Here is a 25,329-nt window from a genome sequence, read left to right as displayed (position 1 = left end):
ATTTTTATTGACATTTTTAATAGTTTAAAGTGATATATTGTCTACATTGATGTTTTATGGTATAAAAAACTGGTGATAAATTGCCTTTTATGTTATTTTATAGACTTATTTCTGTATATATTATATTGTATATATTATTTATTATGCAATATATTGTTTCAAACTAGTAAAATGTCAATAAGTCAAACTGTAGTGTTGATTTTCCAGCATCAAAAGAGCAGAGGGACACGTAATAATGCAACTAACAAATGAAAATAAATAAAACAACCAACCACTAAATACAAAACATGTTATTAATATATAAATTAATATGCATATATTTTTATTAATGTTTTTGTTTTACATTTCTGACATGCATAGCAGGAAAACTAATAGTTTTCAACATTATTCAAAATACCTTCTTTTGTGTTCAACAGAGGAAGGAAACTCAAACAGATTTGTAATGAGAGTAAATGGTGACAGAATTGACATTTTGGGCACACTGTCCCTTTAATGGACTGAATAAGAGCTAAATCAAGTATATATAGAGTTATAGGGTGGCATGGTGGCTCAGTGATTAGCACTGTGGCCTCACAGCAAGAATGTCGCTGGTTCGAGTCCCGGCTGGGCCAGTTGGCGTTTCTGTGTTGAGTTTGCATGTTCTCCCCGTGTTGGTGTGGACGTCCTTCGGGTGCTCCGGTTTCCCCCACAGTCCAATCACGTGCTATAGGGGAATTGATTAACTAAATTGTGAATGCGAGAGTGTGTGGGTGTTTCCCAAAACTGGGTTGTTATTATCATTCAAAATACCTTCTTTTGTGAAAGAAACAGATTTGTAATAAGAGTAAATGGTGACAGACCGATGTCTGTCAGGTGGACTGAATGGACTGAATAAAAACCAAATCAAAACTATAGAGCATGAGTGTGGATCATGTTGATTCTTACATTGGGGAAATCTGTGAGTCTAAACTGAGCTCTAGATCTCTCTTAAATCTCTAAGCAGTTCAGGAGAAACATGAGGTTAAATTAGGATGCTCTCAGTGCTGATCTGAGGCCTGTCGTCCGTCTCTGAGTGTTGTGTGTTACTGCAGGTCTGCTGTGTGTCAACTTAACACAATCTGCAGACACACTCTGACAGACACACAGCAGAGAGAGAGACTGCACACCGTCACACTGACAGCACACGCACAAATACATGCACATGCACAGATACACAACAGCATTACACATTAAGTATAGGGATTATATAATACATACATAAAAAAAAACAATTATAAATAAAAAATACAAATAAAAAAGTACAAATTATGATTAATTTATGAAATGATACATATATAAAACGATAACATAATAACACACCATATATAATTATATACACACCTATAAATTAATTCAGATGCTTCAAAATCTCTCTCTGTCTATCACTGTGTGAGTGCACGTTTGTAGCTCCGCCCTCTTTTGAAAAGAGCTTAATCTCATTTGAATTTAAAGCATCAATTGAAAGTGTATTTAAAGTCATAATCAGTATCAAAGCCTAAACGGGTCAGTTTCAAAGACTAATAAAACATTATTTGTGTGGTATTTTGAGTTAAAACTTCACATACACACACTCTAGGGACATCAGAGACTTAATAGTCCCCCTTTAAATAAAGCAACTGATTGAGCGATTAAAACAAGCGTTTAGTGCAATCAGTCACCGCATTGTGCCTTTTCTGCCGTTAAAACCTTTGACCTGCTGGTGGTCTGACGGTCTGCCATGGAGAGCAGCTCTGGGTGGCTTGTGCTTGGTGACCCCTGAACGAGGCCCTCGGGGGCCCAGTGGACTCCTGATGCAGACATTTGCTGCGTACGGGACTTATAATTAGACGAGATCTGTTTGACCCAATGCTCGCTTTGTGTGTGTGTGTGAGAGTCATGCAGACGTGTGTGCTACTGTTAGTGTTTATTATGACGTTGTGATTAGCATATGCATGAGTCATGCAGACGTGTGTGCTACTGTTGGTTTATTTTGACGTTGTGATTAGCATATGCATGAGTCATGCAGAAGTGTGCTATACTGTTGGTGTTTATTTCATGATTTGCATATTCATGAGTCATGCAGAGGTGTGCTATACTGTTGGTGTTTATTATGACATGATTTGCATATTCATGAGTCATGCAGAGGTGTGCAATACTGTTGGTGTTTATTATGACATGATTTGCATATTCATGAGTCATGCAGAGGTGTGCTATACTGTTGGTGTTTATTATGACATGATTTGCATATTCATGAGTCATGCAGAGGTGTGCAATACTGTTGGTGTTTATTATGACATGATTTGCATATTCATGAGTCATGCAGAGGTGTGCTATACTGTTGGTGTTTATTATGACATGATTTGCATATTCATGAGTCATGCAGAGGTGTGCTACACTGTTGGTGTTTATTATGACATGATTTGCATATTCATGAGTCATGCAGAAGTGTGCTATACTGTTGGTGTTTATTATGACATGATTTGCATATTCATGAGTCATGCAGAGGTGTGCTACACTGTTGGTGTTTATTATGACATGATTTGCATACTCATGAGTTATGCAGGTGTGCTATACTCTTGGTGTTTATTATGACATGATTTGCATATCCATGAGTCATGCAGAGGTGTGCTATACTGTTGGTGTTTATTATGACATGATTTGCATATTCATGAGTCATGCAGAGGTGTGCTACACTGTTGGTGTTTATTATGACATGATTTGCATATTCATGAGTTATGCAGGTGTGCTATACTCTTGGTGTTTATTATTTCATGATTTGCATATTCATGAGTCATGCAGAGGTGTGCTATACTGTTGGTTATTATGACATGATTTGCATATTCATGAGTTATGTAGGTGTGCTATACTCTTGGTGTTTATTATTTCATGATTTGCATATTCATGAGTCAGGCAGAGGTGTGCTATACTGTTGGTTATTATGACATGATTTGCATATTCATGAGTTATGCAGGTGTGCAATACTGTTGGGTGTTTATTATGACATCATGATAAACATATTCATGAGCCATGCAGGAGTGTTTTACTGTTGGTGTTTATTATGACATGATTTGCATATTCACGTCATGCAAAAGTGTGCTATACTGATGTTTTTATGATTAGCATATTCATGTGTCCTAATTTGGCCAAAACTTTCTGTGTTTTAGCAAATGGAATGATTTTTGGTGACTGACGAATGTTATTTTGACACATATATTGGGCAAATGCCTCCATTAAAACAATATTTTTGACTATAGTTATAACTATATTTTTCAAATGACACATAATAAGTAATACTATTAATGATTCAAACAATAAGTCATGCAGAAGCGTGCTATACTGTTGATGCTTATTGTGACGTTGGGATTTGCATATTCATGAGTCATACAGAAGCGTGCTATACTGTTGATGTTTGTTGTGACGCTGGGATTTGCATATTCATGAGTCATACAGAAGCGTGTTATATTGTTGATGTTTATTGTGACGTTAGGATTTGCATATTTATGAGTCAGGGAGTCTGCATCATACTGTGGTAAAGTAGTGTTAAAAGCATACTATTGTGCAATAAAGTATTTCAGAATTATATTGTGATAAACTGTAGTGGTATTTGTATTTTTAAAATAGCTTTTAAGTTTTTAGATTTTCAATTTTAGTTTAAGTTTGAGTCATTTTGTTTACGTATATGCATTTGATTTTAGTCTGTAGTAATTTTGTTTTATACCCTTATTATTTTACAGTATCTTAAATTATAACTATTTAACACATCTCTTTTTTCATTTTCTTAAATTTTTTGCTTATTTTTATTACTTTTTAAATATTTTCAACTCTTTTTAATTTTTTGTCGATTGTTCTGTCATTTATGTAATGTTTATCGTTCAACTTGAAATTTTTAATATACATTTTATTTTACATTTTAAACTGATAATATTGTTTTATGCAATTATAATTTTTTAATATAACTAACATTATTTATAAATTAACTTTTTATTATTTTACTTTTCCCCCTTATTACATATTATTAAAAAAAAAAAAAATATATATATATATATATATATATATATATATATATATATATATATATATATATTCTCATATTTCTTTTTATTGGAATTTTTTATTAGTTCCTTCATTTTAATAATTATTATTATCTTTTTCTTTTTGCTTTTAATTTTTTTTATTTACTAGATTTTTTGGCCAATATTGAAATATTATTTTTACTTCAGTCATTTTTGGTTCTTTAAAAATATATGGACTATATTATATTGGTTTATTGCAGCTTTTTTTTTATTACTGTATCTTTAAAAAAAATTGCTGACAATAACAATCATCTGGCTGCACTCTGATATATACCTTGGTACCGTTTGATTCACTGTGGCATTTAAGTGCTACATGACAAGTACATTGCTAAGATGTGCACCAGATCGCCAACAGCATGTTATACATCTGGACGTGAGTGTTATTTTCTCCCACACGTGACGCAGCTGCTACAGGGGGATTTTTTAGGCTGGAAACACAACTGGACACCCTGCTTATATCATCCCAGATGTGTGTGCATGTGTGTGTGTGTGCTGGCGAAACACTCACATTAACATTTCAACAGGCTCTTATGCAGCTCCAAAATTGAGCAGAATCAGCCAATCACGGCAGCCGCTGAGTGATTGATGGATCAGCCAGCCAATCAATTAGCCTCACAGAGGTCAAGAGGGCAGCAATTCAATAAGCAGATGCTTCCGATGAGCTTCAGACACACACAAACAGCTTTTATTATATCAGTGTCGTCAGTACGTCAATAACTGTTTCCTACACTTAATCAGGCAAATGTGCGTCTGAGTGAGTGTGAATGTGTGAAGTCAAACAAAAGCTGTAAATGAGCTATTTCAGCGTTATGGATGTCACATTGGTTGTAAAACGCATAATTTGCCTTCCTGTGAATTTTATTTCTTTTTTAAATATTTCCCAAATGATGTTATACAGATTCAGGAATTTTTCACAGTATTTCCTATAATATTTTTTCTTCTGGAGAAAGTCGTATTTGTATTATTTCGGCTAGAATAAAAGCAGTTTTTAATTTTTTAAAACCCATTTAATATTATTAGACCCCTTAAGCAATATTTATTATGGATTGTCTACAGAACAAACCACTTGTTACATTTTTAAAGATGGTGAATAAAGGGGAAGGAGAGTAACATTAATTTTGGGTGAAACACATAAGCAAACACACAATATCAACAAGTGAGGAACAAAATACCAAGACTAACTAAATGCAATAAGGTGAATTTATTTGCAAAGATAGTGATAATAATAAATGCAAAAATATGTATTTATAAATATGTATTTTATGTTATACAATGACTTGACTAATTACCCTAACTTTAACCAAGTTAAGCCTTTAAATGTCACTTTAAGCTGAATACTAGCATCTTGAAAACATTTTTAGTCAAATATTATGTGCTGTCATCATGACAAAGTTGTGGATGCAAGTTATAGATGTGACTAGCAAAGTCTGCGAGTTTACAGTACACAACATGCTTTAGAAATTCTGTAAATTAAACTGCACAACCCCAAAGAAATAATGCTCATTAAAAGGATAAAAGTTGGCTCACTATAGATCAAAAGTGCTTGATTTTATTTTATAATTTTGAGGAAAAAGCTTCATTTTGCATGTGACAGATGTGAATTTGCCACTTGTGTGAGTTTGGTAAAATCAAATATAATTGTTTGAAAACATTGACAGAGACATTTTGGAGTATATTTACAGTGCTGTAAAATACAAGCCTACACACACACACACAAAGAAAATTACTACACATTTTGGTGAAAATGTTATTTCTTTGCATGGCTTGACTTATGCATGGGATACAGTCTGACACATGCACATGCTGTGCATCCACAACAGGCGGAACTGTGATGAAAAGTGGAGATAAATACATAAAGTGAAGTTCATGCTGCTAAAAGAGAAAATATTCATAATCCTATTACTTTTATGTTTTTATTTATTCTTGAAAAGTCTTATATTTGAAGCCTCTTTGAACTTTTACCTTCTGGTCGACGCTACAGAGCACTGCGCACCAGAACAGCCCGACACAGAAACAGTTTCTTCCCTCAGGCAATCCATCTCATGAACACTTGATAATAATTGTGGAACCAACATCACTACTTGCTATACACTTTTATACACATATACACTTATTTAACAACACACTTTACATGCCAATTTGCATATAACAGCTGCTCATATAACGTTGTATATAGTAATATACCTGTACATACACTTGTCAATCTGTATATTTGCACTCACTACTTACTTCTATTTTTAAAAAATATATATTTATTATCTGTTTTTTGTCCTGTCTCTGTAATCCTGTTGCACTGTAGAAGCTCTGTCACCAAAACAAATTCCTCGTATGTGTGAACATACCTGGCAATAAAGCTCTTTCTGATTCTGATTCACTTTGCCAATTGAGGATGCTTTGTGTTAGATATTTGTTGAAAAACACTGATTATGAACATTACTTTATACAAAACAACTCTAAAGCAGGATATTTATTTATTTGTAGTATACTGAAATTTATATTAAGACAAACGTATTCGCCCCCTGTGAAATTGTATTTCTTCTTCAAATATTTCCCAAGAGATGTTTAACACAATGTTTCCTCACAGTATTTCATATGATATGCTTCTTCTGGATAAAATCTTATTACTTTAAAAAAAATAGTATTAAATTGAACTTAACAAGGTCAATATTATTAGCGCCTTGAGGAAATCTCTATTTTTTTGACTGCTACTGAACAAACTGCTGTTGTCCAAAGACTTGGCTAATTAACAAGCTAAGCCTTTAAATTACACTTTAAGCTGAATACTATCTTGCAAAATAACTAATAATTTTCGCCATTTCCAGTGGACTGTAATTGACAGCATATGCAAACAAAACACATTTATTCCATTTCTTTAAAAATATATAAATAAATAACTATAGTTATTTCGAAATTAATTAAAAATATATAAAATTAAAGACAAATATTCATTACTAAAACTGTTAACTGTAACAGTTATATTAATTATGGCAATTGCATTCTTTTAAACTTTGTGATCGTATAGTGTGTGTTTCACTTGTGAATTTTAAAGAATTCAATATACATAATACATAACACCACACTTCAAATTATTATATAAATGACAAATAAACAATGAAGATCCTCAATGAAATACAATTAACCTCATAAACAAGGGAAACATTGCCAGCTAGTGGAGACATTTAGCAACTTATTCTGAATAAAAAATAACACATTTAACAACATACCTGTAAAAATGGTGACAGGGTGTGTAAATAGCGTCGCTGGTTCATAAAGAAAGTAACCCATTACTATATGAAACACAAGACAGCACACAAACTGCTTACAATCAGGCCTCGTTATACAAACATAATATAACTCAAGATTGAGCAACACACTCGACGCCAAACACAACTCAACAGTGTCCCCACATATTCATTGAAACATTCAGCCACAATAAAGCAAATATTTGTGTGTTTAGACACTTATAAACGATCATTTTCTGACTGAGAGAAACGTACAACTTACCCACCGCACTGCTCCATTAACTAACGCACACCATGGATGGCGTTGTCCACTTAAAGTAATAGTTTAACAGATTTATTAACTTTATTACATCAGCTTTAGACTATTGGGACCCAGAATAATGCTTTGTGTCTAATTTTAATGTTTTATGGAAAGCAGCCGTGTGATAACAGGGATAAAGTATATCCCATGCGTATATCCCAATGACTGTATAAAGGTATATCCAGGACGGTTGTCTTCGCGGACAAAATAAAAGTCCGTCATTTCACAATATGCTCCATCGTTTAAATCGTGGTGCAGAAAAATACATTGTTTTTGGTAAGAGTTTTTCATAATTTATGCTAGGAGTGCGATATTACACGCCATAAACACAAATAACAGCATCCTAAGGGAGTTGTAATAATAATATTAATAAGAATAGGCCAGGACGTCGCGTACAAAATAAAAGTCCGTCATTTCATAATATGCTCTATCGATTAAATCGTGGTGCAGCAAAATACATTGTTTTTGGTAGGAAGTGTTCATAATTTATGCTATGAGTGCGATATTACACCACAGAAACACAAATAACAGCATCCAGAGGGAGTTGTAATAATAATATTAATAAGAGTAGGCCAGGACGTCGCGTACAAAATAAAAGTCCGTCATTTCATAATATGCTCTATCGTTTAAATCGTGGTGCAGCAAAATACATTGTTTTTGGTAAGAATTGTTAATAATTTATGCTATGAGTGCGATATTACACTCCAGAAACACAAATAACAGCATCCAGAGGGAGTTGTAATAATAATATTAATAAGAATAGGCCAGGACGTCGCGGACATTTTATAATTCGCTCTATCGTTTAAATCATGGTGCAGCAAAAAACATTGTTTATGGTAATCATTTTACATTATTCAAATGAGCGCAATATTACACGCCAGAAACATAAATAACAGCATGTTGAGGAAGTAATAATAATGATAATATAAATAATAACACATTTTATTTATAATCCGTCTTTCTTAGACTCAAGGTGCTACAACATAGAAACAATAAAAGAAGACAGAATATAAAACATCACATGACATAATAATAATAATAATCATAGTAATCTATAATGTTTAAATTTAGCATTTTATTTAGCGATATTTTATGTTGGATCTGTAATCATTAGCATTTAAATAGTGCTTTATATTTCATTAATGTTTATTTTATGTTTCTACATTCTTAATCAATCATTTGCCTAAATAAAGTGTGAAATATGATCACATATGAATGAGTAGACGAATCAAGAAGCATATTCTAGATTAGCAAAAAATATAGTCAAGAAATAATATGCCAAAATTATGTGAGCTTTTCCTTAAAACAACCAAAATAATCCAGGTAATGTAACAAAAAAAGTCTAAAAATGTGTACCTCCAAATTAATATGTTGAAAAATATGTGGGAAAATATTACATTAAATTGTAATAAACAGGAAAAATTAAGAGAAATAAAAGAATTTTGACTTCTTTATTGTTGTTATTGTTGCAGAAACTCTTATTTTATTGTATTTAACTGTTCAATAAAACAATTTTGTTTAAATGTTCAAAAATATTAATGAGAAATGAATTAAAATATATTCATATGCAAAGGGGGGGTATTTATTTATGCTGAGCACTACCATAATAACCATATATACTGGTTAGGATATGAGATGACTAATATTGTCAGATAAGACTCAGATCAAACAGCTCTAGTGTCAGATTAAATGAAGTGAACGAGCCTTACACTGCATGATGATGAGCTGCGGGTCGAGTTTTAATTGAAAAGATGAGAGGACCGAACATGTGTCATTTTCTCAGACGTTATCATGCATGAGGCCTCGACCTGTTGCACGCGCTGCGAGCGAGAGAGCAGCAGATGTGTGTATGTGTGTGTGGACTGATAGGCACCAGGTGCAGCTTTTGTTTTGCCTTCTATTCTTTAACTCTCCCTCCGCCTCCTCCTTCTCCTTCTGTCAAAACTGCTATTTTCTTCTTTTTCACTCACTGCAGGAACTTTTTAGTGCTGTTTCAGAGCTCAGGAGACTTAATGAGGAGTTATATCAGTTATGTTTCCTCCACTTTTATCAAAAGTTTGTCCTGAAATGCTAAAAATAGTGTAAATGTGGAGCTGCGAAATGAATGCTGAAAGCAGCTCAGATCATTTGAGTTCATGTTCAGATTTGATTTCAGAGCAGATTTTAAAATGTTGGGATTTTTTGGTTATTGCATTTAGCATTATTTTTTGCAACCAATCAGAACAGATTAGTATATTTGCATTATTAATAGTTTATTCTTGGCAGAATTTAGTATAGTAATAACTTCTAATTTGGTTGATTATGCATTGTTTAGTAATTGTATTTAGCATTATTTTTGCTTTTTTTTGCAACCAGTCAGAACAGATTATTATATTTGCAGTATTAATACTGAGTTTATTTTTGGCAGAATTTAATATAGTAATAGTTTTACTGAATTATCATCACAGAATAGTGCAATAGCTCACCATCTTTACATTTATTCAGAGAACTGTGACGTTTTGAGACTTAAAAAGACACCTTTTTTAGGTCTGAACGTTATTAATTACAAGATGTAAACTTGAATATTTAAAAATAATTCCTCAAGATTATTATTGCATAAAGTTATAAGTATTGACTGAAGAATCTGATAAAAAAGTGTAAACTGTTAGATATTGAACACTAATATAGTTTTCCATTCACACTCCTCGGTACTCCTCACTACAAATTTTTAAGTGCAATTATTGACAAATTTCTTAAGCATGTGCAAATGTTAGACAAATCTAAATATATAATATAATATAATATAATATAATATAATATAATATAATATAATATAAAATAATATAATATAATATAATATAATATAATATAATATAATATAATATAATATAAAATAATAATATAATATAAAATAATTAATATAATATAATATAATATAATATAATATAATAAAATATAATATAATATAATATAATATAATATAATATAATATAATATAATATAAAATAATATAATATAATATAATATAATATAACATAATATAATATAATAACATATAATATAATATAATATAAAATAATATAATATAATATAATATAATATAATATAATATAATATAATATAATATAATATAATATAATATAAAATAATATAATATAATATAATATAATATAATATAATATAATATAAAATAATATAATATAATATAATATAATATAATATAATATAATATAATATAATATAATATAAAATAATATAATATAATATAATATAATATAATATAATATAACATAATATAATATAATATAATAACATATAATATAATATAAAATAATATAATATAATATAATATAATATAATATAATATAATATAATATAATATAATATAATATAATATAATACTTTATATATAGGCGACACAGTGGCTCACAGCAAGAAGGTCACTGGTTCGAGTCTAGGCTGGGTCAGTTAGCATTTCTGTGTGGAGTTTGCATGTTCTTCCTGTGTTGGTGTGGGTTTCCTCCGGGTGCTCCGGTTTCTCCCACAATCCAAACACATGCGCTATAGGGGAATTGATTAACTAAACTGGCCAAAGCCCAACGTCATCTAAATGTCATAATGTGACGTCCAAACAACGTCAAAGTCTAACATCAGTAGACATTGAACCAACCACATTATGACGTTTAGATGGTGTTGGGTTTTGGTTGGTTAATTTCACAACCTAAAACCAACCAAAGATAAACGTCTACTGATGTTACACTTTGACGTTGTATGAACGTCACATTATAATTTAGATGATGCTGGGTTTTGGTTGGTTAATTCTACAGGCTAAAACCAACCTAAGATCAACATCTACTGATGTTAGACTTTGACATATGAACGTCACATTATGACGTTTAGATGACGTTGGGCTTTGGTTGGTTAATTCCACAACCTAAACCAACCAGAGATCAACGTCTACTGATGTTATACTGACATTGTATGGACGTCACATTATGAAGTAATTTGACGATAAATTGACATTGGATTTTGCTTACTGACATCTCAACCAAAATATAACCAAATACCTACGTCATATGACGTTGCGTGCCTGCTGGGTAAATGCATTTAAATGTTCATACATGTTTTTGAAAATCGAAATATTAAAGAGTGTCAAGGATTTAAGATGCTGATGACCATTTTGTAAAGGGTCCAGCATCTTTTACAGCGTTGTAAGTTATTACACCAAGCAAAGCACTGCTCCGGAGACAGATCTGAGCATTAGAAAGTGTGTGTGAGGAGATGTTGTGTGTTTGTGGGACAGGGACACAGGTGACTGTTGGAGACTCCAGCTGTCCGTTTCTCCCCCATCAGCTCCATATGGTGGAGGAACAGAAGGAGACGGAGGGGGAGGCAAACAGAAACATCCGTCCAGCTCTTTCTCTCTCACACACACACACACACATAATGATCTGATAGCTTAACCCTTTTGTGTCCGCACTCTGAAGCCTCTCTCCATGGGTTTGTTTTGCTGATGTGTGGCTGGAGGCGGTGCGGATCTCTCGCCATTGTCTTGCGCTCTTTAAATGATTTCTAAACACTCGGTTTGCCTGCATTGAAGCGCTTTTAATGGAAATTCATATATCATTTTAAACAAAGACAGGCCGGGCTTTTAAATCAACCCTTTGTGCCTGAATGTTTAACGTTTTTTGGGGGAGTAAAGGTCTTTCAGATGGGTTTGGTTATTGAGAGCGTCAGCACATGCATTCACAAGCAAATCAAGCCAGTTTATACTTTTAGACGAGGAGGAATCTATTATAGATGTATATTAATGTGCTCGTCAGAAACTTTAGAGCTGTTTCTGATTAGACTTGAGGCGGGAAGCGAGATGCAGAACTGTAATTAGAATTGCTGATTAATTTAAGATGATTCAAATCAATTTAAAAGAGAAATGCGTATCATTCGTTAATTTTCTTTTCGGCTTAGTCCCTTTATTTTTCAGCGGTCACCACAGTGTAATGAACTGTCAACTATTCCAGCATGTGTTTTACACAACGGATGCCCTTCCAGCTGCAACCCAGCACTGGGAAACACCCATACACACTCTATCAGACACACACATACACTATGACCAATTTCATTTATTTTCCTTTGGCTTAGTTACTTTATCAGGGGTCACCACCGTGGAATGAACCGCCAACTATTCCAGCAAATGTTTTACACAGCGGATGCCCTTCCAGCTGCAACCCAGCACTGGGAAACACCCATACACATTCTATCACACACATACACTATGACCAATTTCATTCATTTTACTTTGGCTTAGTCCCTTTATTTATCAGGGGTCGCCACAGCGGAATGAACCTCCAACTATTCCAGCATATGTTTTACACAGCGGATGCCCTTCCAGCTGCAACCCAGCGCTGGGAAACACCCATACACATTCTATCACACACATACACTATGACCAATTTCAATCATTTTACTTTGGCTTAGTCCCTTTATTTATCAGGGGTCGCCACAGCGGAATGAACCTCCAACTATTCCAGCATATGTTTTACACAGCGGATGTCCTTCCAGCTGCAATCCAGCACTGGGAAACACCCATACACATTCTATCACACACACACATACACTATGACCAATTTCATTCATTTTCCTTTGGCTTAGTCCCTTTATTTATCAGGGGTCGCCACAGCGGAATGAACCGACAACTATTCCAGCATATGTTTTACACAGCGGATGCCCTTCCAGCTGCAACCCATCACTGTGAAACACCCATACACACTCTATCACACACACATACACTATGACCAATTTCATTCATTTTCCTTTGGCTTAGTCACTTTATTTATCGGGGGACGCCACAGCGGAATGAACCGCCAACTATTCCAGCATATGTTTTACACAGCGGATGCCCTTCCAGCTGCAACCCAGCACTGGGTAACACCCACACACACTCATTCACACACATACACTATGACCAATTTTATTCATTTTCCTTTGGCTTAGTCTCTTTATTTATCAGGAGTGGCCACAGTGGAATGAACCGCCAACTATTCCAGCATATGCTTTACGCAGCTGATGCCCTTCAAGCCGGAATCCAACACTGGGAAGCACCCATACACATTCATTCACACGCATACACTGTGACCAATTTCATTCATTCATTTAATTTCCTTAGTCTTAGTCCCTTTATTAATCTGGGGTCGCCACAGCGGAATGAACCGCCAACTATTCCAGCATATGTTTTACGCAGCTGATGCCCTTCCAGCTGCAACCCAGCACTGGGTAACACCCATACACACTCATTCACACACATACACTATGACCAATTTTATTTGGCTTAGCCCCTTTATTTATCAGGAGTCGCCACAGTGGAATGAACCGCCAACTATTCCAGCATATGCTTTACGCAGCTGATGCCCTTCAAGCCGCAACCCAACACTGGGAAGCACCCATACACATTCATTCACACGCATGCACTGTGACCAATTTCATTCATTCATTTATTTTCCTTAGTCTTAGTCCCTTTATTAATCTGGGATGGCCACAGCGGAATGAACCGCCAACTATTCCAGCATATGTTTTACGCAGCTGATGCCCTTCCAGCTGCAACTCATCACTGGAAAACAACCCATACACACTCAATCGGCCAATTTAGTTCATCAATTCCCCTTTAGTGCATGTGTTTGGACTGTGGAGGGAAACTGGATCACCCGGAGGAAACCCACACCAACATGGGGAGAACATGCAAACTCCACACAGAAATGCCAACTGACCCAGCCGAGGCTCAAACCAGCGAGCTTCTTGCTTGCTTTTCAGGATTTCTGCAGGTTTCATCAAGTCAAATTTGACTTTTTAAGACCCTTTTAAGAGCATTAAGAATGAAATTTTAGACTTATACAGGGTTTTTCTAATGGCTTGGTATTAATATGAGAAATCGTGTAATTGTTATTAGTTTTTTCCTGATAAAGGAATTATATTTTAGGAATTTGCTGTAAAAATGTCTAACAGCTGTTGTGAATTGTATCTCTTTGCAATAAAAACTTAAATATAAAAATAAGGTTTTATTGAGATGTATTGTTGGTGATTGGATGGATGTCGGCCTGATTGAGTAGCTTTACTTGGACAAAGCAAAATTAAGACCTGTTTAAAATGATTCAAGACCTACAACATCATATTTCAGTGCATTTAGGACTTTTTTAGGCCTAAAATTTTGTTTCTGAAATTTAAGATGGCCTGATTTTTTACATGCATGTGCATAATAGAAATTAATAAATGCATATGCATAATTATGTACAAATGCACAGCTGACGTGCATAAATGAAGACATATAAAAGGCATGTGTGTTCAGTCCTTGTATGTGTCCTTTGCTGTGGATTCAGGGACACATGGCAGGTGTGGAGTCTTTGGTTATCAGTCAGTGAATTGAAAGCATCCTCGTCCTCCACCTGAGACTACCACACACACACTAAACACACTTCCTCCAGCAACACACAGCTGTGCTGCGGGTCTGTATGGAAGAACACACTGCCAGCGCTGATATCTGTGCGGATCAATATTGATCTGCTTACAGCAAACGCTCAGCTCTGTCTGACTGCCACCTGTTATAAGCCAGACTGGCTCATAAAGCTTCAATAAAGGGGCAAAACTCATTATTACAGCTGTCCATATTTGAGCTGACACATCTCATGATGTTGTAAATATTTTTTCTTCTGGAGAAAGTCTTATTTGTTTTATTTCGGCTAGAATAAAAGCAGTTTTTAATTTTTAACGCCATTTTAAGGTCAATATTATTAGCCCCCTTAAGCAATATTTGTTTTGGATAGTCTACAGAACAAACCGCTGTTATACTATGACTTTCCTAATTATCCTGCCTAATTAACCTAGTTAAGTCTTTAAATGTCACTAAGCTGAATACTTGTGTCATGAAGAATAATATCAGTATCAAATACTAATCAAAGAATAGTATCAAGTCAAATATTATGTACATAGTATGTACAGATTAATAAAGAGACTAAGCTGAAAAGGAAATGAATGAATGAATAAATGATTGCATGAATGATTGAATGAATGAATGAATGAATGAATGAATAAGTAATGATAATAATAATAATTCATAATAATTAATAATAATTTTTAATAATAACAACAACAACAACAATAGTAATAATAATGAATAATAATAATAACAATTAATAATAGTAACAATGATAATAATTAATAATAATAATTGATAATAACAATAATAATAATAATTAATAACAACAACAATAATAATAATAATAATTTATAATAGTAACAATGATATTAATAATAATAATTCATAATAACAACAATATTAATAATTAATTATAGTAACAATGATAATAATTATTAATAATAATTAATAATAACAACAATAATAATAATTAATAATAATAATTAGTAATAAAAATGAATAACAACATATAATAATAATAATAATAATAATAATAATAATAATAATAATAATAATAATAATTAATAATAGTAACAATGATAATAATTAATAATAATAATAAATAGTAACAACAATAATAATAATAATAGTAAGAATGGTAATAATTAATAATAATAATTAATAGTAACAACAATAATAATAATTAGTAATAGTAACAATGATGATAATAATAATTAAATAATAACAACAATAACAATAATTTATAATAGTAACAATAATAATAATTAATAATAACAATAACAATACTAATAATATTAATTATTATTATTAATAATAGTAATAATTTATAATACTTAATAATAATACTTAATAATAATATTTAATATTAACAATAACAATAATAATAATAATAATAATAATAATAATTAATAATGATCATTTTTAATAATGATAAATATTAATAATAATAATTAATAATAATAATTAATAATACTAAAAAATATTACTAATTAATAATAATAATAAATTTAAAAAAATACTAATAAAAATAAAATTATAATAATAATCCATTGAATAACTACATGTAAATTTATAATGGTCTGTGGAGCATCTTATTGTCCTTAAATGTCACCCATCTAATATTTGTTTAAGGGGTGCATGCATGCACAATTTCCATATTTATACTCAATATTTAATCAAAAATCGGGTTTGTCATTTTGATCAGCAAGATTTGAAACTCAATATTTGCTGACTGATTAGTCTTGCTGTTATATTAATATCTAATCATTTATAAACCTTGTATAAACCGTGTCTTAATCGATACTGTCTGAGATTCTCTTGGCTAGTGAAAGTGTATCTGGCTAGTGTTGGTTAAGCTGTAGTTCTCCACAGGTCTGATGATAATCTCTGCTAACAGACGGTGGATATGGGAGGGATTGTGTACATCCTATGGTGTGGCACAAACCCAAATGGCTCGGCTTCCTGTTTCTCCCAGTCCTTCTACTTCCTGCCTCCTAGGAAGGAAACAGGTGTAGATGGAAGAAGAAAAAAAAAGATGGCACATGATTTTTCAGTCAGGCATTAAGAGCCTGGGAGTGGGGCTCAGGTGTGCTCAGGAAAGCACAAGATTTGTGTCTGTGTGTGTGAGTGTGTGTGCAAAAGTGTGTCACACCTGTGACTGCGGAGCTTTTGTTAGTAGCTGAAGACGAGGATGTTGGTTGAGTCTCACAAATAAACATATATGAGAATGTAGTCTATAAATGAAGGCTTAATCTGCAGATTTCAGTATATTTGTCCTTTAGGGCTGTATAATACTTAAAGCGATACAGTGGCACAGTGGTTAGCACTGTCACTGCATAGCAAGAATACTGGTTAGCACTGTCGCCTCACAGCAATAAGGTCGCTGGTTCGAGTCCCGGCTAGGTCAGTTGGCATTTCTGTGTGGAGTTTGCATTTTCTCCCCGTGTTGATGTGGGCTTCCTACAGGTGCTCAGGTTTCCCCCACAGTCCAAACACATGCGCTTATATGGGAATTGATTAACTAAATTAGCTGTAGTGTATGAGTGTGTGTGTAAATGAGTGTGTATGTGTGTTTCCCAGTACTGGGTTGCAGCTGGAAAGGCATCCACTGCATAAAACATATGCTGAATAAGTTGGTGGTTCATTCCACCGTGGGGAATAAAGAGACTAAGCTGAAGGGAAATGAATGAACGAATGAATGAATAGGGTGCAAACTGATTGACTGTTGTCATTTTCCTCTTGTCTCGACTCATTAGACCCATTAGAGTTTATTTTTAGCTCTGGGTTCACCTTTGGGCCCCTCTAGCCAATAGCAGAATGGCAACTACTGGGGAGCAGTGGTGGAAAGAGTACTGGAAAATCATACTCAAGTAAAAGTACCATTACTTGCCTAAAAATGTAGTGTGAGTAGAGTACAAGTATCTGCTGTAAATATTACTCAAAGTATGAGTAAAACGTAGCCCTTTCAAAAATGTTCAAGAGTAGTGAGTAGTGAGTATTACACTGTGTGCATTTACATGTAATTTGTGGATGTGTGTAAACGTAACATTCTGTAGTGCATTTAGTTATTGCCCAGCAGGCACACAACATCATAAGACGTTAATATTAGGTTAGATTTAGGTTGTGATGTCAGGTGACCAAAATTCAACATCTAGCCAGCGTCTAAGGACAATGTTATTTTGATATCCAATAATGACGTCAAACGACGTTGATATTTGGTTGATTTTAGGTTGTTAGAAAGTGACCAAAATCCAACGTCGAGCCAACATCTTAAACCAACGTCATATTGACGTCTAATACTGACATTTATTGGTCAGGTATGGCAACCAAAATCCAACATCTGATAGACGTCATAATGGTAACGTCCACACAACGTCAAGCTGGAACATTAGACGTTGATATTTGGTTGATTTTAGGTTGGACATTTTCATCGGCCTGATGTTGAGTTCTGAAGTCAACCTGATTTACATTTCCGAACAAAATGTAATATCCCCACGACGCTAGGGTATAACGTCAATCTGACGTCATGTTGACATCCTGTGCCTGCTGGGTGTTTAAGGCCATTTTGATGATCATACAGTAAACATCCGTCATCTTCTCATCAGTGACATGCATCTAAACAGTCTCTGGGTCAATGTGTGTAAAGATTTTAGACATCTTCCTGGACACTTTTAATGCTTCCAAACAGTTTACTGCGATTAGTCTTATGTACTTTTTTACCACGATGTCTTCAAGTTGTTCATTATGAGGCAATTTACCTTCTATGTGTGATTTGATTGGACAGGATTTACAGGACTGATTTCTCTAATCCCCATTAGACTAGACAAAATAAAGTGGTAATTGCATGTTGAAGGAAAGTAGTGGAGCAAAAGTACCGATACAGCTCTAAAAATGTACTCAAGGGAAAGAAAAAGTACTCATTTATAAAACTACTCAGTGAATAACATTTCCTGAGAAACACTACTTCATTGCTGTAGTTTGAGTATTTGTAATGTGTTACTTTACACCACTGCTGGGGAGGCAGAGCTAAAGATAGTAAGGCGCTATCAAATTTCGATAAACAACTAACTCATAAATGTAACTTATCACACGTTTGCGATTCGTCTATTGCATGTACTATTATCGCAATAACAATACATTTGCGATATGTTGTGCAGCCATATCAGCATGTTATTTTCTTAATGCAAAATATTATATTTGCTAATATTATATAAGATTAGATTCTTTATTGACATGCATACGCTGTATCTCCTATTAAAGAACAAGCCATTGACGAAACATGTTATGACGTATTCATTTATACAGCGAGTAAACTAAGTATTGAACACGTCACCATTACCTTGCCAGTGTATTTCTAACAGTTCTGTTGACTTAAAATTTTCCCAGGACCTTGGTAACAACCAAAGTAATGCATACATACAAAGAAAACAAAAATAATTAGTTTAAAAACTAGGTTATATGTAATATAGTTAAATGACATAGGGAAAAAGTATTGAACACATGAAGAAAGGGAAGTGTTGAAAGACATGGAAAGCCCAGACAGCAGCTGAAACCTCTTAGTAGTTATTTATATATATTTATATATGTAAACAGACACAAATAATCATAGCAGCAGCTTATAAATGGGACAACATTTCAGAATAATTTCTGGAAAGGGTTTTTAAACTGTCTTATGCTCCAACTTTGCAAATGAAATGATTGTTGCACAAATGGATCGCTATAATAATCTAATTTAAAGCCGCCTTACTTTTCATTGTGAAGTGAAGAGGCCTATTTATAAACGATACGGCGTAATCCCTCCTGAAGAAACACATTCACTGCATTAGTTTCCCATGAATAAACATTAAACAAAACACGCTTTTCACCGAGAGAAGCTCCGTCCGTCTATGAAAAGTCGTCTGGTAAGAAGCGTTTCATGACCTTTGACAACTCGATCTGTGTGGGTCTATTAGCCGCTTTTGTAAAAGCATTTTCAGCGGTCTGATATACTCGAAATGAGACCAATAGCTTCTCTCACGGCTCTTTTAGAACAATAGCGCCTCTGATCTACGACTTTTGGGCCTGGTGGTCCATTCACAGGCAGAAAGTATGCGTTTAGCCCTTGACGGCTTTTGTGGAGCCTAGTTAGCAAGCGTGAAATGGCCTGATTCTCCATTCTTAAGCAGGCTCAATGATCAGCCATTCTTTCCTGAGGACAAAACCTGCTTCATTTGCACTTCAGCTGTCGCGACTCCACGGTTCTTAAACAAGGGCAGAAAACATCTGGTGCGCGGCAAAAAGAGACGGCGGGCTTTAGTTTGGGGCGTGAGGGGTTGAGGCTGAGATCTGGACGCTTTTCGAGGTTTGGGCTCAATTGGATTGTCAAGGTCGCTTTAAGCATCACCTGCATATCTGATGCGTATCAATGCAACACACACACAATAGCTATGCTTCCATCAGCTTATGTGGAATACTGCATATAAAAATGCCCAGGATGTGCATACCTTTTGATAGAAGCACATAGAAGCGCACAACTGAGTTGCATAAACGTATCTACTGAGAACAAAATGCACATAAATGGAATCACATTTAGTAAATAAACTCCATTTGCGTCAGTAAAGTGTTGTGATTTTGTTTTATTACATCATGTGATGATAACAATGTGTGACGGGACACATTAATGGGCAAACCAGCTTTCCAACATGTTGTCAAACATCTGAAATGTTGCTTTGCTCATTCTAAAATACCCAAAGTCTGTCATCACAGCGGTTCATTCATTCATTTATTCATTCATTTTCCTTTGGCTTAGTCCCTTTTCATCAGGGATCACCACAGCGGAATGAACCGCCAACTATTCCAGCATGTTTCACACAGCGGATGCCCTTACAACTGCAACCCTGTACTGGGAAACACCCATACACACGTATTCTCACATATACATTACGGCCAATATAGTTAGCATGTGTCTACCTGCGAACACGGGGAGAACATCAGAATCAGAATTAGAATCAGTTTTATTTCCAAATGTGCTTCACACACACAAGGAATTTGTTTTGGTTACAGAAGCTTCCAGTGTACATAAAGTGACCAGTGACCAACACAAAATAAATACATATGAAAAATAAAAAAAGGACGCTAAACATTAAACAAGATGCAATTAGTAAAGATGCAAACTCAACACAGAAATGCTAACTGACCCAGCCGGGACTCGAACCATCAACCTTCTTGCTGTGAGGTGACAGTGCTAACCATTGAGCCACCGTGTCACCCAGAGTGGATCAGTATTTTTTATTATATTATTATTATTACCTCCAGGACTGTGTTAATTGTCTGCGCCCAGTAGTTTAGTTTACTGCCATTGCATTCATTGCGTTTCATCTTTATCTTCTGAGGCGCAACTCGTTTATTAGAGACTAAAAAAGACCACCGTGGCTTCTACCACACAAAATTACATTTTTCTGGCTGATATTTTGTGTCAGTTTATCAGGAAGTAACCGTTTTGATCTCTTTTGTTTCTCACTGGATGGAAACTGCTTTATTTGTGAATGTTTGTTGTGATATTGCAGTTTTGCAAATAAATTCACTGTAAATGAGTTGAAACAACTCAATTCTCAAGATATTTTGAAGGGGGGGGGGGGGGGATTAATTGTTTTATGCTTTTAACGTTAAACGTGCAGTATGCAAGTTTGACACCCAGTGGTTGAACTAGGTATTGCACTCTTAGATCAAAACAAACCCAAGCACAGATTGCCAGATTGAGGACAGGAGCGAGTGATTTAAACTGTGTTTTGAATATGAGCAACGGCACCTGATAGAAGGAATATTGTCCATATTAAAAGGAGTTTTTGTCCTAACCAACACCTTGAATTGATATAGTAGAAACAGCTTATATTTCTCACAGGTGAACAACAGAAAACTGACAATGATTACCTCAGGTACACCTCATGTGCTTTATTCAGTTCAGTTTGAACGCCATTTATATGACATTTATTGCCATACTACTGAAAGCAGCAGCAGATAAATAAAATAAAGTGTTTGAAACTGAACTTCAGAACTAAACACATGTCAGTGATTCAGCAGGTATATTTTAAAGAGGTTTAATATGTATTAAATATAGATTATAAATCTTACCGGCGACGCAGTGGCGCAGTAGGTAGTGCTGTCGCCTCACAGCAAGAAGGTCGCTGGTTCGAGCCTCGGCTGGGTCAGTTGGCGTTCGCGTGGGCTTCCTCCAGGTGCTCCAGTTCCAGTCCAAAGACATGCGGTGAATTGGGTTGGCTAAATTGTCCGTAGTGTATGAGTGTGAGTGAGTGTGTATGGTTGTTTGCCAGAGATGGGTTGCGGCTGGAAGGGCATCCGCTGAGTAACAACGTACTGGATAAATTGGCGGTTCATTCCGCGGTGGTGACCCTGGATTAATAAAGGGATTAAGCCGAAAAGAAAATGAATGAAATCTTACCATTTCATGAGTGAGCACATATTCTGTGCTTATGAATGGCTGTATTTACGTTTCTGTCGTGTTTCGTCTGGTGCAAACAGCCATATTGCTTATCACTGCAAATCCCATCACATAGCGTGTTGTTAGGACACGCGGTTACAATGTAACCTGCTCACCTAATGTTTACATTCATAATATTTATATCATTTGCTAATTAATAACCACCTCATGTGAAACTAAATCAGCGTCTCATTTAGTTTCTGTCCACCGGAGGTCGCATTTCGGGGCTGTTTCTGTCCACCGGAGGTCACATTTCAGTCAAGGATGCATGCTTTCAGAGCCTTTCTGAATGAATGAATGAATGAATGAAATACACTGTTTTTCAGCAAGGCAACCCGGGGTGCTGAAATATAATTGGCTAAACTGGCATTGGGCAGGTTAAAATTACCAGAACAAAGATGGCTTTCCAGCACGGAAAACACATTCTCAAAGCAGAATATCTGACTTCAGCATTGTTTTTCAGATAAACAAGAAGGTTTACTTTGCATGTTTCTGAAATATCTGCAAACATATTATGGTGTTTTTATGCTTTAGAAGAGCCAAAAACTTACATACAGCACCTTTAGCTTAAATCATTTGTGTTGCGACAACATAAAGGAATTCTGTACGTTGTAATTCGCACCTTAGGACTGAAACATGGCATCATTTTGTGTGCACACAAACATCTAAAAGCGTTGTGGGAAAGTTTGCAGATGATGAACTTTTGGTGAGTTTTCTTCTCTCAGTGTTTTAATGTCAGGCAGAATGAGATCAGAGATGTTCTGCTGCCACCGATCTGCCACATTGATTGGGTTTTAATGGAAATCTCCACATGCACAAACAGAACCGTTGGTGATTAGAGGGAAATAAGTGATGTGTCAATCTGAGGCTCATTCTGTGTCTGGCTCTGGTTTGCAGACAGTGCAGAGAAGAAGGTTCCTGCCATGCCCGGATCCCCAGTGGATGCAAAGATTCATTCCAGACCGACCGTCTCCGTCATGCCACCGCTGCCCTCCGTCAACCCCAGCGGACCCCGTCCCGCAGCCTTCTCCACTACTGCATGTGAGACTCACACACTCTTGTACAGCTATCTTTATGGGGACTTCTCTTAGCTGTAATGATGTTTCTACACTCTAAACCCTAATAAGTTGAGACTACTCAAATGATTTGAGGAAAGTAATTCCCTCAGTTCGTTTGAGTAACGAGAAATTGACAACTTAATTAAGTTGACCAAATGGGGTCTCTTTATTGAAATAACTTAAATGTTTAATCACAGATAACTTAAATGTTTAAGTACAGATAACTTAAATGTTTAATAACGGATAACTTAAATGTTTAATCACAGATAACTTAAATGTTTAATCACAGATAACTTAAATGTTTAAGTACAGATAACTTAAATGTTTAAATACAGATAACTTAAATGTTTAAGTACAGATAACTTAAATGTTTAATAACGGATAACTTAAATGTTTAATTACTGATAACGTAAATGTTTAATCACAGATAACGTAAATGTTTAAGTACCGATAACTTAAATGTTTAATTACTGATAACTTAAATGTTTAAGTACAGATAACTTAAATGTTTAAGTACAGATAACTTAAATGTTTAATAACGGATAACTTAAATGTTTAAGTACAGATAACTTAAATGTTTAATAACGGATAACTTAAATGTTTAAGTACAGATAACTTAAATGTTTAATAACGGATAACTTAAATGTTTAAGTACAGATAAATTAAATGTTTAAGTACAGATAACTTAAATGTTTAATCACTGATAACTTAAATGTTTAAGTACAGATAACCTAAATGTTTAAGTACAGAAAGCTTAAATGTTTAAGTACAGATAACTTAAATGTTTAATTACTGAGATAACTTAAAATGGCTAATAGACTAAACTTCCAAATTTTTCAGCTTTTATAGTCTTCACTTACTCTCAGGGTTGTTTATTTTGAAGTTGATACTTAGCTATTTAATGTTTAGATATTAAATTACAAATAGTGTACACTTTCTCAGTGTCTGACCACACTCTCTGTTTCTGCAGTGACCAATGGGATCAATCATTCCCCGCCGATGCTCAACGCCATTCCCTCGCCTCCTCAGCGCTACAGCAACGGCCCTTCCTCATCATCCTCCTCTTCGCTGGCCAATCAGCAGCTTCCAGCAACATGCGGCGCTCGGCAGCTCAGCAAACTGAAGCGCTTCCTCACCACGCTGCAGCAGTTCGGCAATGACATCTCGCCCGAGATCGGAGAGAGCGTCCGCAACCTGGTGCTGGCGCTGGTGGTGGGTTTCTCACCTGTTTGTGTGTGTGTGTGTGTGTGTGTGTATATGCAGGGACGTACATTTGCTCATGACATTAATGGGGACCTATAAATCTCCACATTAGGCATGTGCAGGTATTAGATTCTGGTGGTATGATAAACTTGGATAAAAATATCAAGGTATCACGGTATTGTGATTACTGCTCTAAAATATGCTCTTTTTACATGTCTGGCTGAAAAACAACAACTTTGTTCCTCCATTGAACACAATATATTTTATTTTAAGAAACATTTAGGATATTTTGGAGCAGTAAACATGTCCGGCTAGATAATTCACTTCTGCTGTCTTCATTAGTTTCAAAAACACTGATTTCTCTACAGCTTGAAAGGGCATCTCTGAAGATCTTTCTTTTCTGTGGATATACAGTAAAGCCACTGTACTGTTCAGCTCTACAGCATGCTGGATGTTGGGTTATAAGAGATTTGTTTTTCAGATGTTTCCTGGACCGTGGGCTGATCAGTAGCTTCTGATGTGGAGGTTTCTTTTCTGGTGTAGATACTGTTGCCCTAAAAAACGAAATAAAATATT

The 25,329-nt window shown here is 34.7% G+C and overlaps 1 protein-coding gene across 2 annotated transcripts in view; it reads left to right on the top strand.

The window, feature by feature from the left end:
- Positions 1-25,329, top strand: part of cbfa2t2 (CBFA2/RUNX1 partner transcriptional co-repressor 2) — a 91,818-nt gene that overhangs the window by 43,520 nt on the left and 22,969 nt on the right. For both annotated transcript variants that reach the window (XM_056460638.1, XM_056460639.1), the window contains exons 2-3: positions 23,390-23,533; positions 24,521-24,762. In XM_056460638.1, the coding sequence (XP_056316613.1) occupies positions 23,390-23,533; positions 24,521-24,762 (386 nt within the window). The remainder of the gene's footprint in view (positions 1-23,389; positions 23,534-24,520; positions 24,763-25,329) is intronic.

Source organism: Danio aesculapii, chromosome 6 (genome assembly GCF_903798145.1).
Source record: "Danio aesculapii chromosome 6, fDanAes4.1, whole genome shotgun sequence".
Lineage (NCBI taxonomy): Eukaryota > Metazoa > Chordata > Actinopteri > Cypriniformes > Danionidae > Danio > Danio aesculapii.
The sequence above is the reverse complement of the archived record's forward strand: the minus strand, read 5'-3'. Positions and strand labels throughout refer to the sequence as shown.